General features: G+C 42.5%; 1 protein-coding gene across 2 annotated transcripts in view; it reads right to left on the reverse strand.

The window, feature by feature from the left end:
- The window catches only part of LOC118555510 (uncharacterized), a 213,133-nt gene that overhangs the window by 21,406 nt on the left and 173,146 nt on the right, over positions 1-18,581 (reverse strand). Inside the window, exon 6 of one of the 2 annotated variants that reach the window (XM_078076285.1) lies at positions 5,763-5,909. In XM_078076285.1, coding sequence (XP_077932411.1) covers positions 5,763-5,909 — 147 coding nt within the window. Of the gene's footprint in view, positions 1-5,762; positions 5,910-18,581 lie in introns of those variants that run through there. The other variant, XR_013449274.1, reaches the window with a different exon arrangement.

Below are 18,581 nucleotides of genomic sequence, written 5' to 3' on the forward strand. Positions count from 1 at the left end.
AGAAACCAGGTCCTGAAGATGCTGCAGGAAATCAAAATACCCCACCCCAAAATATGCCACTTTGGCAAAAGGATTATTTTGAGTTGGAGGAAAATGAGAATCAATGGATGCAGAAAGAAGCCTTCGTGGAGGGTCCATCATCTGACTAAAAGCAGAAACTTCTGAGAAATGAGGACTGTCCTCTCCTGTGGAAGTCTTATGGCAATGAAGAAGATAAAAAGTTGGCACCAAGATGGACCTACACAAACCAAACTTCCTCTGTTAGTTTTCCCTATAGATTTATTTACCTTCCCACAATTTGCTGCCCTTGGAAGCCTAAAATCTTTTCCTTTTTCTAATCACTTCTGTACAAATTTATTCTTCTTTGTTAAGATGCTATATAAGCCCCAAGTTCTAACCACCACTTTGAGTTACTTGTCACTGGGTTTCTCCTATGTACATGCATGCTGCATGTGTTGGTTTTTTTTCCTGTCAATCTGCTTTTTGTCAGTCTAATTTGTAGGGCCCCAGCCAGAGAGCATAGGAGGTAGGAGGGTACAGAGAAGAGGTTTCTTTTCCTTCCCTACAATGCTACTAGGAGCCCTGATCAAACTGAGCTTGAAGCCACAACCATTGCTAGATTTTTCTGGCATGTAAGCCAAAATGTTTCTGTTTTGCCTAAACTGTCTTAGGTGGGTTTTTTCCATCATTCATATTCTGTTCTCCATCTATCAAAATGTTCCCCAATATCCAAGCCCGTTCAAATGCACCTCTCCATGAAGCCTTCCTTATTCTCTGAAGTTTTCCTTATTCCACCCAGGCAGAATAGCATCTGCTTGTCTCTCTCTCCCCTTCTGTTCCCATGTAATACTCAGTTGGCACGTCTCTAAATGCCCTTACCAATTATGCATTGGGCCATTAAATGCCTGGGGACTCTGGAGCTGGATTGCTTAGGTTGTAATCCTGGTTCAAACACCCAGTAGCCATGTCATATCTTCCCTAATAGAATATAAGGGGCTCATGACAGAGATCTTGGCTTGAGCCCTTTTCCTGTTGTGCTACCCATCTTGCTGTCCCACCCCTGTGAACAGGGCCTATTTGTAGACCTACCTTAGAATCCATGTGTTACCCCTCTGCCTTCTTTCTCATCAGAAGATCGATATTCCCTTGGCCTACCTACTATGCTCAGACTTCAGGTCTTTGCCCGCCCTGCAAATATGTTGGAATCTCGGACTTCCTAAATCTTCTCTATTCTAATGATGCCTGATCAGGATTATGACATAAACAAACAATCTCAGTGACTGACCCCTTCTCTTTTCTGGATTCTGGAAATGTCTGGTGCTTGAAGAGATAAAGTTTGATCCAATGGTCTATCTTGACTGTAAATAATTCATTCTACTGAATTAGAAAGTAAAATCTATTCCCTGGTTACTATAAAATGTAGTTCAAAATCTGTACTGTCTTGCTTTTGCTTTTCTGAGAGGCAGTCTGAAGGGTTAACTGTTGACAAAAGCCCTTCATTCAAATGAATAGACTCTGAAGAGTTTGTAAAAGAATATTAAATCCAGATGTTCTACTAAGGATGTTGTTCTTGAGCTAATGGGAAAATAAAAACAACATAATTTACCAGAGCCAAAATGTACATGAACAGAGAACAGAAAGGATTAGAGGCTTTTAGACAATAGCCTGGGTTATGGTCCCATTTCTTCCACTTAATAAATATATGACCATGGGCAAATCACATAATTTCTCAGTGTTCCCTTCTGCATAATGGGATTAATAATAAGCTACTCTATCACTATTACACTGAGCTGGGATGATGATCAAACTGGCTGATGTACAGTCGCTTTGCTACATACATAAGGTAGTGTTATTATTACTCTTTCCAAGTGATCCAGGGGGTGAAATCTAATTTCTTAGTGGGACTTTTACACAATATTTGGTAATGATTGGAATACAACATCCTTGAGAAACTCAAGTTTAATTCTTTGTAAAATGACCATGTTTATTTTGTGGGCAAAGAAAGTAATGTCTGAACTTACGGAGACTATTCCTGCTACTTTCATGTTTAGATTGACAACTATAATTAGATTAGTAAACAATAATGTAATATAACTACATAATTATAATTCTTATAACAGATGAATGAAATAGAGCAGAAAAGCAAGTGGGGGTATTGAATCCAGGTTTGGATATTGGGTCAAAGATTCTTTAGGTTTGTTGCTTATATGTTGGGCTTGAGCTTACCCCATCCTACTCAGCTTTGGCTTTCTTTGCTTTAACATCATATATAACTTATTTTCAAACTCCTTACCATGGTGTGAACTTAGATTCTTAGGTGCCATGGAATTTGTCTCCCTAAAAAGTACTTCGTAGCAAGACAGCTGAGGTCTTCCCATCGATAGTCACTCTGTTGACATTTGCACTGATGTTGCAAAAGCAATCTGGGTAACAGGGACATTAGCAGTAATCAAGGGAGTGACACCAAACCTTACTACTAATCATTGATTGTATTCTTCTCCACCATTAACTTCCAGTCTAGACTCTCTGAATAACTCCACATAGACAAGGCCTCACACAGAATGGTCACGTGGTATTTCTGGGATCCTGGACCACTGAGGCACTGAGCGCAGGCCTGTCAGGGAAGCCAGAACATCTGGACTCTGATTTGGGCAATGCAGAACTCAGGAGGAACTGGGACAAACTAGAGATTAAAGGACCTTCTCCCGGTTCTGGGCTCTAACCCAGATTCTGGGCAGATTCAGCTTCTAATAATGTCTAAAATGAAACTCTGCACCAGACAGGTGGGATGGGAAAAAATGAAGTTGATTTAAAGGAAATGAGAAAATGCCAAGGGAATAATTCTGGCATACTCGAGTTTGTGGGTGGAGATGAGGATCTGCTACTACGATAATGTGTGCTACATTTATATTCTCCCCACTTAGGGGACAGCTTATTTTATGGAAGATGCGTCATTGAAGTCTATGTCTGTGTGGCATTTCTTTTGTCCTAAAGCCAAGCTGAAGTTTATTATGCTCTGCTGAGCCACTAATGTCTTGCAGGGTGTTTTTAAGGCAATTGATGACACCACAGAAAGAGCAGGATCAGAATTTGGAAGACCTTTGGCACAGTCTTTGGAGAATGGACAAATATGAGAAGAAAGGAATCTAATAGGGAAAAAATCAATTCACTAAAAGAAGAAGAGTAAATGGGGGAGAGAAGATTGAGTTTGAACATGACATTAGCTACTTAGTCACTGGATCAGAGGACAAACAACAAACCAATAATTCCAGTCAACCCCTTGAATTCTTTTTTCTCTAAATAACACTCCTCCTCTCATTTTAAATCTACCCAGATCAGAATTTTCCTTTTGCTCCCAGAGTCCGCCCCATCCTAGTGAGCCCACTTCATTTATTTCTTCATTTGGAAAATATTTTTTGAATCCTTCCTAGTGCCAGCCATCATATATATAAAGAAAACACCACACAATCTTTACCATAACAACAAAAACAATCCCAGTGAAATCTATTTCCTTCTCGTTCTAGGCGCACAGCTAGATGAAAATAGGCTAAGAGAAGATTAAATAAGTTGCCTAAGGTTATACAGCTAGTAAAATTGCAGAGGGGGATTTAAACTTAGGGTAAGGCGGGGCGCCTGGGTGGCTCAGTTGTTGGGCATCTGCCTTCGGCTCAGGTCATGGTCCCGGGGTCCTGGGATTGAGCCCCGCATCGGGCTCCCTGTTCGGCGGGAAGCCTGCTTCTCCTTCTCCCACTCCCCCTGCTTGTGTTCCTGCTCTCGCTGTCTCTCTCTCTCTCTCTCTGTCAAATAAATAAAATCTAAAAAAAAACAAAAAACAAAAAAAACTTAGGGTAGGGCAAGGTTCAAATGTAGATGACAGGCTCAAAAACAGACCGTTAGCTGACCATTCCCTATATCTGAATTTTCAGAAAGGACTTCACTAGAAGGGAAATCCCTAAGGCCTGGCAACCTTCCCTGAAGTTAAGTAGGGCCAGGTGACAGTCTAGGCCAGGAGAATGTGGGTGGGAGTGATATATATCACTTCCTGGCCTGACCCCTAAAAATCTCTCACAATCCCCTAATGGGCTGTATTTTTCCTCATCTATCAGCCAAATGCTAATGAACCAGAAGATTCAGAGGACGTAGCAGCTGAGGAAATCACAGGATGGAAGAACCTGGGACCCTGGACGACTGTGTGAAGTAAATCAACCCCAACTAACTCCCATTGGACCAGACATGAGGGCAACAAACCTACCCTTATTATTTTAAGCCACTGTGAGAGTTGAGGCTTATTTGTTTCAAGAGTTAGACTACCATGACTAATACATGTGTCCTTAAATAAAGTCCATAGTCCAGTAGGGAAGAGGGGAATATAAAAATATCACACCCCATAATACATACTTCCCTCGGATACCTCATGGGATTTGTGAACTCTTTTTGGTATCAGATTCATAGAATTACAGCCCTAAAAGAAAGCATGACGGATCCTCCTAAATGTGATACTGGAAATAGGAATAAAACACACAAATGTTCTAGGGGCCAGGCTTCATATGCACGAGTGTGAGAATATATGAGAAGCCACCAAATGTGAGATAATAGGGCATCACAGGAAGTGGGTCCAAGCTAGAAAATGACATGCCAAAAAGCAATCATATTGACTCCTAAAGACCTTATTGGCTAAATAATAAATGTCTACTCATCAATTTGCCTATGGAAGCCACAGTTACCATGTGAGAGATTTCACTTAGATGTCTGTAGATGGCCCATTCTAGCTCTGATTGTCAAGAAGTTCTTGGGTGTATGCTTCTCATCTGTTGTTCCTGGGGAATATCACCTGAAGGAAAACCTTCCAGTCCAAGATGCTGTTTCTGGATCTTCATGCTTTATTCCTTCGAGAACTAAAAGTTTTGATTTCCAAGAGTCCAAACTATTAACTTAATACATAATTATTGACAGGATCAGCTATATAATTTGTGAGGCCCTTTGCAAAATGCAAATGTATGGTCTCCATTCAAAAAGCAGGGGAAAATATGATTAAAGATACTAAAATACAGGGGCACCTGGGTGGCTCAGTCAGTTAAGCCGCTGACTCTTGATTTCGGCTCAGGTCATGGTCTCAGGGTCTCGAAAATGGAGCCCCTAGTGGAGCCCTGCATCAGTGTCCATGCTCAGTGGGGAGTTTGCCTCTCTCTCTCTCTCTCCCTCTGCTCCTCCTCTCACTCTCTCTCTCTAATATAAATAAATCTTTAAAAATAAAATAATTGTTAAAAAATGATACTAAAATATTAACCTTTTTCTTTTGTGGTTTCTCTCCTGATCTGTCATGGTGTTTTATTCAATGTGTATTTAATATTGTTAATTGCATTTAAACTCATCTGATTTAATTTAATTTTGCTATTTAATGTCATGCTCCCTTGGGTATGGGGATGCGCCTGGGGAAATGTGATCTCTGTAGGCACCTCGGGCCCCATTCTGGACTCACTGTGTAGCACTGCGCCTGATATATTGGGGACCGGCAAGTCCTCCAAAGGCACTGCAGCCTTCGCACCAGGATGCACTTGGCTCTTACATCAGGTGTGGGTGAAAGGCTTGCCACGGTGGAGTTGCCCACTAAATGCACTCGTGGAGCTACCCGTCCAAGGTGGGACAGCTGCTGCCATGCCCTTCGGGGAGATGCTGCAGGGCACAGGTACCCCTCTTCAACCTTTCGGCATCCATGCCCAGACCCCAGCCAGAGTCACAATCCCCCTACCCAGACCACCTACCTTACTTGCCACCCAGAGCACTACAGTGGGAGTGGGCAGCCAAAAACCCAGAGAGGCAGGAGGCGCAGAGGTGGTGGGAAGTGGGACCACATGTGAGCAGAGGCTCAAAGTGTCCTGCCCATGCTCCACTGTCCCATCAGACTTCATCTACAAAACACAAATTCAAAGATAGGATCACCAAGAATTTCAAGATGGTGACTACAGAGCATTAACACCAAGTGTGGAGTCCTTCTGAGTGGGGGCCCCATGCCACTGCCCATGAAGCCCACTTTGATCATGGATCATCTACCCCACCTGCTAAGCACCAGGGATAAAAATAGACCAAATCCCTACCCTGATAGAGTTTCCATTTTAATCAAGTCCTTACTGAAATGCAGATGAGCGTGGGAGGGGTCACACCTCAGTGAACTGTTTAATTATAGGGAAGGTTAGCAAATGGTCAACTTTTGAGCCTTTCGTGAAGATTTCAACTTTGCAAAGCCCTCGGTTTGGACCCTGCTCTTCCATTTTCACTGGTGTGCAATTTACTCAATACTCAATACATTGGGCAATTTACTCATCACTCTTTAAGCCAGTTTCCTCATCTGTAGAATGGGAATGATAATAGTATCCATTTCTATAGGCAAAGGGCCTAGAGGGGCACGTGCTCATGTTCATTATTCCTGTTTTCTAGTAGTAGGAGTGATAGTAGTGCTACCCATTGGCTTGAGCTCAAATGACCTGAAATAAAGTGCATGAAATTGGAGAAATGACAGCAGGGAAAAGGAGACTATTCAGGTGGAGGAAGCATCTATCTCTTTGCAGCTAAATGACCCAACTTTGGGTTATTTTTCCTTATTTAATGCCAGCTGAATTAGATTGTCTCCCTTTTCTCTTCACTAAATTGACTGAATGATTTGGTGCTGCGTGAAAAAGAATCTAACAGAACAGCTTTCTTTTATTTTCATTAAAGAAAACTTGTTTTAAAGTTAAGTGAAGCACAGTTTATTTCTGATTTCTAGAGGCAAGGAAATGATCTTGTGTCATGGACTTTTCACTATCCTATGAGTCATGAAATTTGGCATTTATGTTCACTTGTACCATTGGCCTGTTAAGTGCATTCTCTTTAATCTCTGGAGAATTGTAGTGGTAACACTTGTCACATTCCCTACTGAAGTATTTTGAGGATTAGGTCAAATTCTTAAAATACTGGCAATTTAATGAAAGGCATTTGCTTAAAGAGGAGAAAAACCAATGCAGGAGTTCTGTTTCCTACTTTTAAAAAGAATCCAGGAGTTGTTTGAAATACAGTTGGATTTCTACACATCTTGATTGTGACCTTCCAGAAAAGCATTCATAAGTCTGGAATTTCCCAGGATGCTTTGCCTGGAATTAGTGTTGAATTACCAGAAAATCAATATGACACGTAGTATCCATTTATGTAGATAGTAATTCAACACACACAACACACACACACACACACACACACACACACACACACACACACACACACATATCTCATTGTGGAGCTCCAATTCAGGAGAAAAAGGAGTATCCTAACCAGAGATGGAAAGGATTCCTTTCACAAGTTGTTCTATGTAATCATTTCCAGTTGGAAATATAATATGATAAAACACAATTTCTATAGTTTTTATACTCATCCTGAAAAATAGATTCTGTATTTTTTTCAAGGTTTAAAAATTTTATTTTAGATTTTCATTCATCATGCTATTCCCTTAAGTTCTGCCTAGTATACCATGAATATGAACTGCACCTGATCTAAATCATCCCCATTTTTTTCCCTCCATCTTCCTTTCTCCTACTCCATGTGTGCGTGTGTGTGATTTCAGCAATTTTCCTCTAACAGAAGTCTGAGCCCCTTTCTGAGAACGTGGGTGAAGTCTCCACAAATCTGGTCAGGAACCACTCCATACTGTGTATGAGGATTTTCTTCCTTGGGTCTGCATGTTTCCACACTGTCAGAAGTCCTTTTCGTGGCTGGCTGAAAGCCCAAGATATTTAGACCATCTTGTAAAATAAATCATTTCCATCTCTGGTTAGTACACTCTCTGAAGATGCATGTGCTAGGAAGAGATCACAGGGTTAAAAACTCAAAGAGCTAGAGGAAGGGGAGAGAAAGAGAAGGGAGCCTGGGAAGAATGAATAGAAAACATTTGGTTCTTCATCTGGACTGAGTTAATCACTGTACCTTCAACGAGGGCCTCAAGAGACCCCAGGAGAATTCCTGGACTCTCTCAGGAAACAGATTATTCCATCTGAGTGAAATCTTTCTTGGAAAATAAGTTACACAGAGAGAGAGAGGGAGAGAAAAGAATGCTTCAGGCTCCCATATGTCTCTTTCAAATGATTTATCCTCTCTCTGGAATACTTGAGCTTCTTCATGCCTTGGGTTTATTTTGTTTAAAAGAAAATTCAAGCGACTATCTGGAATTCTGCGACCTAGATTCTGCCCAATTTTGGATTCCTTCAGAAATGAAATAGGTAGTAATTATCAGGCACCATAATAGAATGCTCCGATTTCTTCAAGGGAAAATGAAGAAGTGACTCAGTATCTCCTAATTTAAATTACCTCCAGTGTTAAACAAGGCTTACAAAATCCACTGATCTTTGTCATGAAGTTTCAGAGTGCCCAGGAGTAAGCTAGCACATTCTGTTGTGTCTGTTTAGGGCCAGTTACAATATTTATGGCCTGCCTTCCACATTCGACAGAAATACCTATAAGTTCTGTGTATGTGCATACGGAGGAACACTTAGATGCCCTGTACTAATAGTTCTGTCCACCCTGAAGGCCTTTATGGGGCTCCTCATTGCTAACTACTCCTCAAGAGAGGAAAACAGGAGGCCAGGCGATGGCTGGGAAGAGAGGCTAACATGTATTTGGAGGACCGCTGGGTGCCAGGTACAAAGCACAGAGGCTGAGATCGTTTGATCTCGTTTCTGCCCTTATAGATATGTGAATTCAGATAAGTTATTTAACTCTCTAAGCCCCGATTTCTTCATCTGTAACATAGGAATATTTATACTACTTATGTTAGATAATAGCTAACATTTTTTTGAGGGCTTTTTGTACCAGGCGCTAAGTGCTTATGTGTGCACAGAACCCTCCGAAATAGGTACTAGGGGTAGAACGAAAATTTAAGTAAAGTGCTTAGCAAATAAGTGTTCAACACTAGCTACTATCATTAAAATAAATATTATTATATAGTGCCTTAGAGATATAACATATCTCAGTTAATTTTCTCAAAAACCCTATAAAGTTGGTATCATCCTTCCTATTTTTTGCTCATGAGGAAGCTCAAGGAAGTTAGGTCACTTGTACATGTTTACTTAGATGCTAAGAGATAGGGCAGGAGGATTCACATTCAGGGGTCTGATTTTAAACTTGTTCTCTTTTTCCTATACTGCAAAAAAACATTTTTTCCCCAATTCATGCTATAGAAACATTGTCTTCTGCTCATGGCTATCGGATTTCCCATTACTGTTTATGGCTCTGCCTCACAGGTCTGACCTCGGTCCCAGCAGCTTTATTGAGAAGAGGGATCGGCATTCCGGGGCACCGTGCCTGTGGCGGCGGGTGACGGTATTTGCACAGACAGGTTTAGGTGTTGCTGACATTATGCACCCATCTCCAACTCCTCGCCCAGGGGAGCTCCCGGTACCCTCACCAGCGGCACCACCACCATCACGTCGTCCTGACTAACCCCTGCTCATCTTCCAAGACTTAGTTTGAGCACCATGTTCTTAGGGAGGCCCGCCCTAAACACTGATCCTCTTTCATTTAGTCATTCATTCAGCAAATATTTACAAGAGCCAAGTGCCTGATGTCAGGCAGTCTTCGGAGTACAGTATTGAAACTCCCTGTCCCTGTGATGCTTTCATTCTTGTTTAGGTAAGGTTCCCCACAGCATCCTGAAATTAGCGTTTATAACCTTGTGTGCTTATGGTTATTTATTTGGAAGAATTTAAATCAATACCATTCATGTTCCCCGGGATCCTGGGATCGAGTCCCCCATCGGACTCCTTGCAAGGCAGGAGCCTACTTCTCCCTCTGCCTGCCACTCCCCCTGCTTGTGTCCTCTCTCTCTCTCTGACAAATAATTAATAGATAAAATCTTAAAAAAAAAAAAGAATTTAAATCAATCCCATTCTTCCCCATTAATTTCTAAATACAAAAAAGGTACAGACCACACGAGATTTTCTCCATTAGTTATGGAGCTTTGCACATAGTAGGCACTCAATAAACATTTGCTGAATGACTGACTTGCAATAGGCACATGAATTCATCTTTCTTCCGGGAAGCACTAGCAATGGGCATTCTCAGTACCGATTCCCAGGAGCTCCTAGGGTGCTGTGAGCTCAGACATCCAGCCTGGGAGAAAGACAGAAAAGGTCCATAGTCTAAAAGGGAAGGGCTCCATATTGTGACCTACTTCTTGAAAATGATCTCTCCCCTGGGGATGTGGAGACAGAGGGGTTTTCACAGAATGCTAATGCACATATAGATTGGTACAACCATTCTGGCAAGCAATCTTGCAGAATTTAGTCAAATGAAGTATACACACATCTCGTGTTCCAACAATATAGTTCCTGGGTATATGTCCCAGGGATACTCTCACACAGGTCTATGGGAAGACATACGCAATGATGTTAACTGCAACATTATTTGTGGGTGTCTGTCCATCACTGGAAAGCAAATGGGTAACGTGTTGTGGAGGCAAAGGATTGGCATCTTAGGCAGTAGCCAGGAACAATGAATTAGATATACATACAGCAATATGGAATCTAGCAACACACAGCCACACTCAAGTCTAGTGGAAAAGCCGGAAGACAGAATGAGATGCTTAACGTAACCATTTATGTAAGTTAAAAATCCATGAACAGAAAACATTGCATGTTTTGCAAAAATGCTTGCAATTAAAATATCCACACTAAATACATTAAAATGATTGCCTATAATGAAAGCAGCATGGGGGGTGTGGAGATAAATGGAAATTAATTTGTGTAATAATATAGCTTATTACATAAATTAATTTAAAAGTCAAATAAGGGAGAGGGCTTGATGGACTATTGATGTCACTGAATAGAAGATTCAAAAGCAAACAAAAAATGTTTTTCACGGACGCCTGGGTGGCTCAGTCGGTTAAGCATCTGCCTTCGGCTCAGGTCATGATCCCAGAGTCCTGGGATCGAGCCCCACGTCGGGCTCCTGCTCCGCGGAGAGCCTGCTTCTCCCTCTGCCTGCCGCTCCCCCTGCTGTGCTCTCTCTCTCTCCCTCTCTCACAAATGAATAAATAAAATCTTTAAAACAACATGTTTTTCAGAGCCTCTGCCCTGTGGCACCACTTGCCAGACTTGTCTGTCTGTTGTGTCCATTCCTGATGCCACCTGTAGGTCGTACGGCTTGCAGAGATACTTTGATGTGTTTTAAATTTGTTTCTTCTTCTGTGATGGTCCCCCTTGCTCAGTTTCCACCGTGGAAGCCGCCTGAGGACTCTGAGTTCCCAGTGACCGCTTCTGTGCCGCTTACAGAGGAATTGGGCACAGGAAGCATCACGGCAGCTGGCTCCGCTGGTTCTGCTCCAGGAAGTCACTGTGTGAATGAGCCGTCTCCATCTTGCTGAAGATGCGGAAGCCTAGCCTGCTCAGTCATTCAGATGTGGCATCTGGGCAAGGCCCAGCCTCCCTGTCATAGAGAGATGTTGACGTGACTCCCACTTGTAGTCTGGATCTTGATGTCACGTTAGTGCAGCTATGGTTCTTGGGCTGTATCTGGAGTTTCCTGGACACAGACAGGTGTCTAACGTTCCTTCGTCCAGCCCTAGCACTGTAGTGGTCCTGCCACAGCCCCTGAATCACTGTTTCCAGAACTTTGGTTCTCCAGGCCACAGAGAAGCCACAGCATGGCGGTGCTGTCGGCCCTCCCCGTGCTGCACCAGGCAGCCAGGCTTCTCAGAGGGCCAGACTCTCCGGTGTAAAAGCTGTTGGGCTGCAATAGCCTGAGGAGCACCTAGACTCTATTTTGGGAGCTCTAAGCCCAGAGACTCAGAGTACAGCCTGGAAAAGCCAGACTGAGGGAAATGTGGGCTGTGTAGGACGGAGTACGCCGTTGTACTGAGCTAGTCTAGCTTGGGACAGAGACAGAGCCCCTTACAACGGTATCAGGAGGGCCCCATGACTCCAGGCACACATTCCCAAAGGGCCTCAAATTTTGATTTTGGATATTTTGATTTCTGATATTATCTCCAAAGATGTATACAGCCAGATAGAGTTGGAAGAGGAGGGACTTCATGATACCACTTTAAAGCCAATTATAGGCCTGCACTCCACCACTGTACTGTACTCTATGCTATGGGATGGTCTGTATGCAGTGCAAGCCGACTTTCCCCACGAATCCTATTTGTTATATACAATTATATACAATGTTTTTCTTGATGATAAAAGCAGTAATTTGTTACATGAAAATAGTTCTAATAGACTACAAATTTTGGAACCCTCTTTAGTTATTTCTCCTTTAAAAAACACATACATGTATGCTAAGAGCTTCAAAAAAAAAAAAAAATGGAAATAACCTGAACACCTCAACCTCTGAGAAGCCCATGGTAGAGGACCCAGCACAGCAGATGTCATGAAGAAAAAAGTGGTATAAAGAAAGAAAGAAAGAAAGAAAGTGGTATCAGATTTAACTAGAGGGTTAAAACTAAAGGAAGAAGATAACCAGCTCTCACTAGCTAGTTCTTGGAGAATTTTTGTTTATGTGAATTTTTTTCTAATTAAGGAAATAATAATGCATATTCCTTCCTGAAAATTCAGAAAGCACAGAGAAATATAAAGATTAAAATTAAGCTGACACTACTCAAAAATAATTTCTGTAAAAATTGTGCTGTTCAGATTTGTTCTGTGTGCATGCTTACACACACACACGCACGCACGGACACACACACACACGCGCACTACACACGTCCCCCTCCTCTGTAGAATCAGAGGTCACAAAGTCTTTTTCCACTTACTAGTCTATAAACATCTCTTTTTCCATGTCTACAAATATAGAGCCATATCATTCTAATTCATGGTGTCATACTTCTCATTGTGTAGATATGCCATAATCATTTAACAAATTCCTATTGATAAATGTTCAGGTCATTTCAAATTTATCAGTACTGTAAACTCTCTGGTAATTAACATCCTGTTTGTTTATGTTAACACATTTATCCAACTATTTCCTTAGGGCAAATTTCTAGGGGTGGGACTTCTAAGTCAAAGACTTTTATTTTTATTTTTTAATTTATTTTTTAATTTAAATTCAATTAGATAACATATAATGTATTATTTGTTTCAGGAGTACAGGTCTGTGATTCATCAGTCTTATATAACACCCAGTGCTCATTATAACACATACCCTCCCCAGTGTCCATCACCATGTTACCCCATCTCTCCACACCCCTCCCCTCCAGCAAAGACTTTTTTTTTTAAATTTTATTTATTTATTTGACAGAGAGACACAGTGAGAGAGGGAACACAAGCAGAGGGAGTGGGAGAGGGAGAAGCAGGCTTTCCGCGGAGCAGGGAGCCTGATGCGGGGCTCGATCCCAGGACCCTGGGATCATGACCTGAGCTGAAGGCAGACGCTTAACGACTGAGCCAGCCAGGCGCCCCAGCAAAGACTTTTTATTTATTTATTTTTTTTCTCAAAGATTTTATTTATTTGACAGAGAGAGACAGCGAGAGAGGGAACACAAGCAGGGGGAGTGGGAGAGGGAGAAGAAGGCTTCCCGCGGAGCAGGGAGCCTGATGCGGGGCTCGATCCCAGGACCCTGGGACCATGACCTGAGCCGAAGGCAGACGCTCAACATCTGAGCCACCCAGGCACCCCTCCAGCAAAGACTTTTTAAAAAGGCTTTTCTACATGTTGCCAAATTTTTCTCCAGGAAGGTTCCTTCCTCCAGCAAGGTTGCACCAATTTACACTTCCATCCGAAGTTCCCCAAACTCTCACCAGCACTAGATACCATCAGTATCAGTCTTCTTGATCATTCCCACTCTGACGTCTGGTTCTTCTTTGGAAGCCTCGGCGCCACCATGGGTAGCTTGCCCTTTTTCAAGGGTAAGCAGGCATGGCACCTTATTATTTAGAGGGCTAGCTTTCAAGGGCACAAATCAACTTTCTCCATAAGCCAGTGAATGTTCATCCTGGTCTTCAAGGTTGAACTAAATTTTCCTTTAAACGTGTACTTGGATTTCTGAGTTTTACTGGCAAGGATAGATTGGGCTAATTTCAAACTTGAGCAATATTCATGGCCAAGTGAAGGATCATCTGTGGTCAGGGCTGACCAAAACTGGAAAATCATTGTCAGGACACCACTCAGTTGCACCCAGGTCACCATCCCTCTGATTTATCTTAATACTCAAGGTATACAAAGTTATTTATGTTCTTGAAAATCTATATTTTGTTCAGTCATACTATTTGTTTTAGGCGTTTATCATTTTTTGTTAATAATGAGACATCTCACTTAGAGCTAGCAACATTAATACGTTTCATCGGGTTTGTTTTTTTTTTACTAAAGTAGTAGTAAGATAATTACAGAAATTAGGACATTTAATTTCCTAGAAATAACCTTATAATTTGTGTTTTTTTCCATTTCTGAATATTCTGAACATTACTTCCATAAATACACACACACACACACACACACACAACCTAAATAAATTTTTTTCCTCCAGGAGTCACTGTCCTCTCAAGAATTAATTTTCTGTGCCTTATTTTATTTTTATTTATTTATTTTAAGGATTTTATTTATTTATTTGAGAGAGTGAGAGCACAGGAGCAGGGGGAGTGGGAGAGAGACAAGCAGGCTTCCCGCAGAGCAGGGACCCTGACGTGGGGCTTGATCCCAGGACCCTGGGATCATGACCTGAGCCGAAGGCAGATGCTTAACCGACTGAGCCGCCGAGGCGCCCTTTCTGTGCCTTATTTTAAAAATGGTTAAAGCAGAGCTCCTAGCTTTGTCCTGCCAGCTCCTGAGATGGAGAAGACATTTGTCAGCTTGGACTTGCCCTGTGTCCCTCAAGGATGGAGTCCAGCCCAGGGCTCCACTGATCCCCATGTGACCCAGGTACCTCCTTTTAGGCTGATTTTTGGCAATAAATTGCAAGTGCTACTCAACCTACTAGCACATTTTATGGAGTTCCTTAAAAAAGATAAAGTTGTAAATGTGACCTTGCCCGTCCTCGGGTGAGTCTGCTGGTTGGCTTGTAGGGCCCATGAATGGGGGGAAGAAAGGGGAAAGATGGGCTGACTACAAGCGATGGCTGAAGGAGGATAAATAGATGAGTTGGTGGTGAACCATCAGGATTATTTCCTGCACACCATCCCAGGATTTCAAATGAGGGTGGCGGAGGCTAAGAGCATAAACTTTTGAATTAGGCAAAAATGAATCCAAATCCTAGCCAGCTCTGCCATGTTCCCACTGTGTGACCTTGACCACGTTATTTTTCTTCTCTAAGCCTTAATAATATTATTTACTTTTGGATCGTTTTAAGGATTAAATGAGCAAATGTATATAAAGCTCTTAGGATAGCACTCAGTGCAAAAACTTCTCAATAATGAGAATTGTTACTCTATTCATGGAGACATGAGGTCACATTTCCCATCTTTGGCATGACTCAATATTTTATAGTTCGAGGCAGCGCTGGGCAAACTCTAAGCCCACAGGCCAAATCCAGCCCACTGTCTGAGTTTGTACAGCATGTGAGCTCAGCATGGTTTTTACATTTATAAATGGTTGATAAAAGATCAAAAGAAGAATAATACTTTGTGACATGTAAAAATGATATGAAATTCAAATTTCAGTGTCCATAAACAAAATTCTGTCAGAATACAGCCACAGCAATGGTTACATATCTATGGTTACTTTTGTGCTGCAAAGGCCGACTTGTGTAGTGGCCATAGCGACCAGACGGCCGCAAAGCTGAAAATACCGACTCTCAGGCCAGCCCCTCCTTTAGGGAGTAGTTGAGCATGGCACGTGTGAGGACTTCTGTCCCTGCGTGCGGCCAAGGACGGTACGGTTCTCTGTCCCCTTGCCCACGTTTTGGCTCATTCTTGGTAATGGAGCCATTTGGTCAGAGCTCTTCCCTGCAACCCAGAAGGATCGTCCTTGGCGATGCTGTGCTAGTAAATACTTGCCAACCAGCTTTACGGAAGGGAAAGGAGCCCTGATCCGTACCATTGGCTGATTTGAGTGGTTTCAATAATCACTCCAAGGCTGACTTTAAGCTACCAACATGTCATCAGCTGGCGAGCAAAAAGAGTTTTTTTTAAAGATTTATTTATTTATTTTTAGAGAAAGAGAGACAGCACAGTGAGGAGGGGCAGAGGGAGAGAGAGTTTTAAGCAGACTCCATGCTGAGCGCAGAGCCCGATGCAGGGCTTGATCTCACAACCCTGAGATCATGACCTGAGTTGAAACCGAGAGTCCCCCACTTAACCTACTGGGCCACCTAGGCCCCCCCAGCTTGCAAAATTTTTAAGACCCTAACCATTGGTTCTTGTGAGCCATGCCGGCCAGCAATAGCACAGGGTTGCCCTTGACCTCCACTGTAGCTGCAGCCTGGAGTTCCAGGGGGCCATGTCTTTACTGCACACAGAAACTTGATTGGGTACTGAGTAACCAAGAAGGGGGCTTGACTTAGGTTTCTGAGAGGGGCTTATCCCAGAATACATGTGATTCACAAATACTGATCATCTATGAAAGATTTGGTACAGAGGAAAGCTGACACTCATGTGAAGATAGAAAGTGCTGTGAGCAAAGTTGGCAAGTAATATGGTAAGAGATTTGGTACATTTGGTTTGATTGGAGGATCCCAGGGATGATACAAACCCTACAGATTCATCTATCTTACCTTCTTCTCCCTGATACTGGCCTTTTTTGTGAGCATGGCTGAAGAAGTGAGCCACAGGGATATCTCAGGAGAGAACTCCAGCCAAGGGAGTATAGCAAGTGCAAAGGTCCTGGGGTGATTGCTTCTCAATTTATTTCCTCCTCTGTTATTTCTGTGAGCCCTGACCCTTCAACTCAGCTTTTACTTTTGGGAAGTATTGGGTTGATTGTTTACACATTGATTAAATGTGAGCTTCTAGAGGCTAGAACTCTCTTATTTGTCTTTGTATCCCTAGCGCCTCACACAATGCTAGTTACATAGGGTGAGCAATAAACAGGGCACATCATACAACACCTGATTAATCTAACTCCTTCTCTACGCCTGGTCTCTGTATTTTTTTCAGTAATTTGTTTAGGGTTTCTGAGAGAGACTCTTATCTTCACGAAGAAAGCACTTCCACAGTCTCACGAAACCTGTTCTCCTCTCTTTAGGCAGCCCATACCCTCCCCTTTTCAATGTTCTTACGTGTTGGGACTGAACTGTCTTCTTCACATAGCCCAGGCACAGGTGTGGGAGTTAAGACAGAAGCATGGCAAGGCTTATTAAAGAAGTGTTTGCCACCAAGTGCACAGAGCTTTAGAAGAGGCTTGAGGCTCTCTGGCAGTTTTCCACTTCCAGATCAAGTCAGAGGATGGAGGGTGGAAAAAGGCAGACTGCAGTTTCCCCCATTTGACCAGTGGGTGAAAATTCAAGAAAAGCAACCCTGGCCAATGAAACCCATCTGAAGTGTTTTCATTTAGTCCTCTTTCTTCTTCAAGTGCCAATCTGTCTCACATTCATCTTTCTCTCTTGCTCCTGCCCCACACTTCTTCTCTCTGCCCATCGATTCATCACTTCCTTGTGGTCAATGACCTGATACAGAGACAGGCAGCCTGGAGGGTGAGTGATGTGGCATCAGGCCCAGGCTGTTGCCCCCGTCTGATCAGGGCTGCGCAGGGCCAGCTATAGTAAGAACTTATTTGGGGCAGGAAATACATTGACTCATAAAGAGTTATTTTTGCATTCCTTGTTTTTCTGATTATAGCCATATTCCAAAACATACTTGAAGCTTTAAAAAGCCTGATGCATAAAAGCCCAGAGTGTTCTGAGCACAGGATAATTTTAGTTCAGACCACCGGTCATGCTAATAAGCAAGGGCACTTTCCACTTTAGGTTCCCATTCCTTCTCAGTTTGAATGGAAAGCAAACTTCTGATTCGCCTATGGTTTGTGTGCTCGCTTAGTTTGCTCAGAATACTCTGGAAGGCTTTGCTGGGTGAGGAGGTGAGCCCTTGGATTAAACAGGCAGGCCACACCAGATCAAAGATTTATTTCGTTGGAGCCAGTTTCCAGTTGTTGGCTTCCTCAGGGACCCTTGAATAAGGATCCATACAGGACCAGGAAATGTTTCTCTTCCTCTTCACTCTTCCTAAGTGTGTATGGGTGTGTATTCTTAGTGTTGGTATTATAGAGGAAGGGATCAAAAATGACTATACATCTATCCAAGCGTTACCTAAAATTCACCACGGTTCAAGGTGGTAAATACTATATTTTAACAATTCAAAGGCATACTTTTTTTCACATTTTAATATTTCTAGTATCAGAATGAGCCTCACAATCTACAATATACCATAGTTTAATCGGTAGTGATTAGTAATTTTCTTAGTAATACACAGAATTAACGGTGTGTGTGACAATCAATGGCGTCTTAGACTCATGGCCTATGGACTCTGACTTGGATACTTTCTCTGTGTCTGTTGCTGTCAAGGCAGACCACAGCTGTCAGAGTCTTCAAAGGTCATAAAGTCAAGGTACGGCTCCACGAAAGGCCCCTGGTACCATCCCCAGTACTGCTGGTCGAATGTTCTGCTGTGTCTCTCTCCATGGTATAGCTCACAGTTATT

This window comes from Halichoerus grypus, chromosome 6, assembly GCF_964656455.1.
Source record: "Halichoerus grypus chromosome 6, mHalGry1.hap1.1, whole genome shotgun sequence".
NCBI classification, from domain to species: Eukaryota; Metazoa; Chordata; class Mammalia; order Carnivora; family Phocidae; genus Halichoerus; species Halichoerus grypus.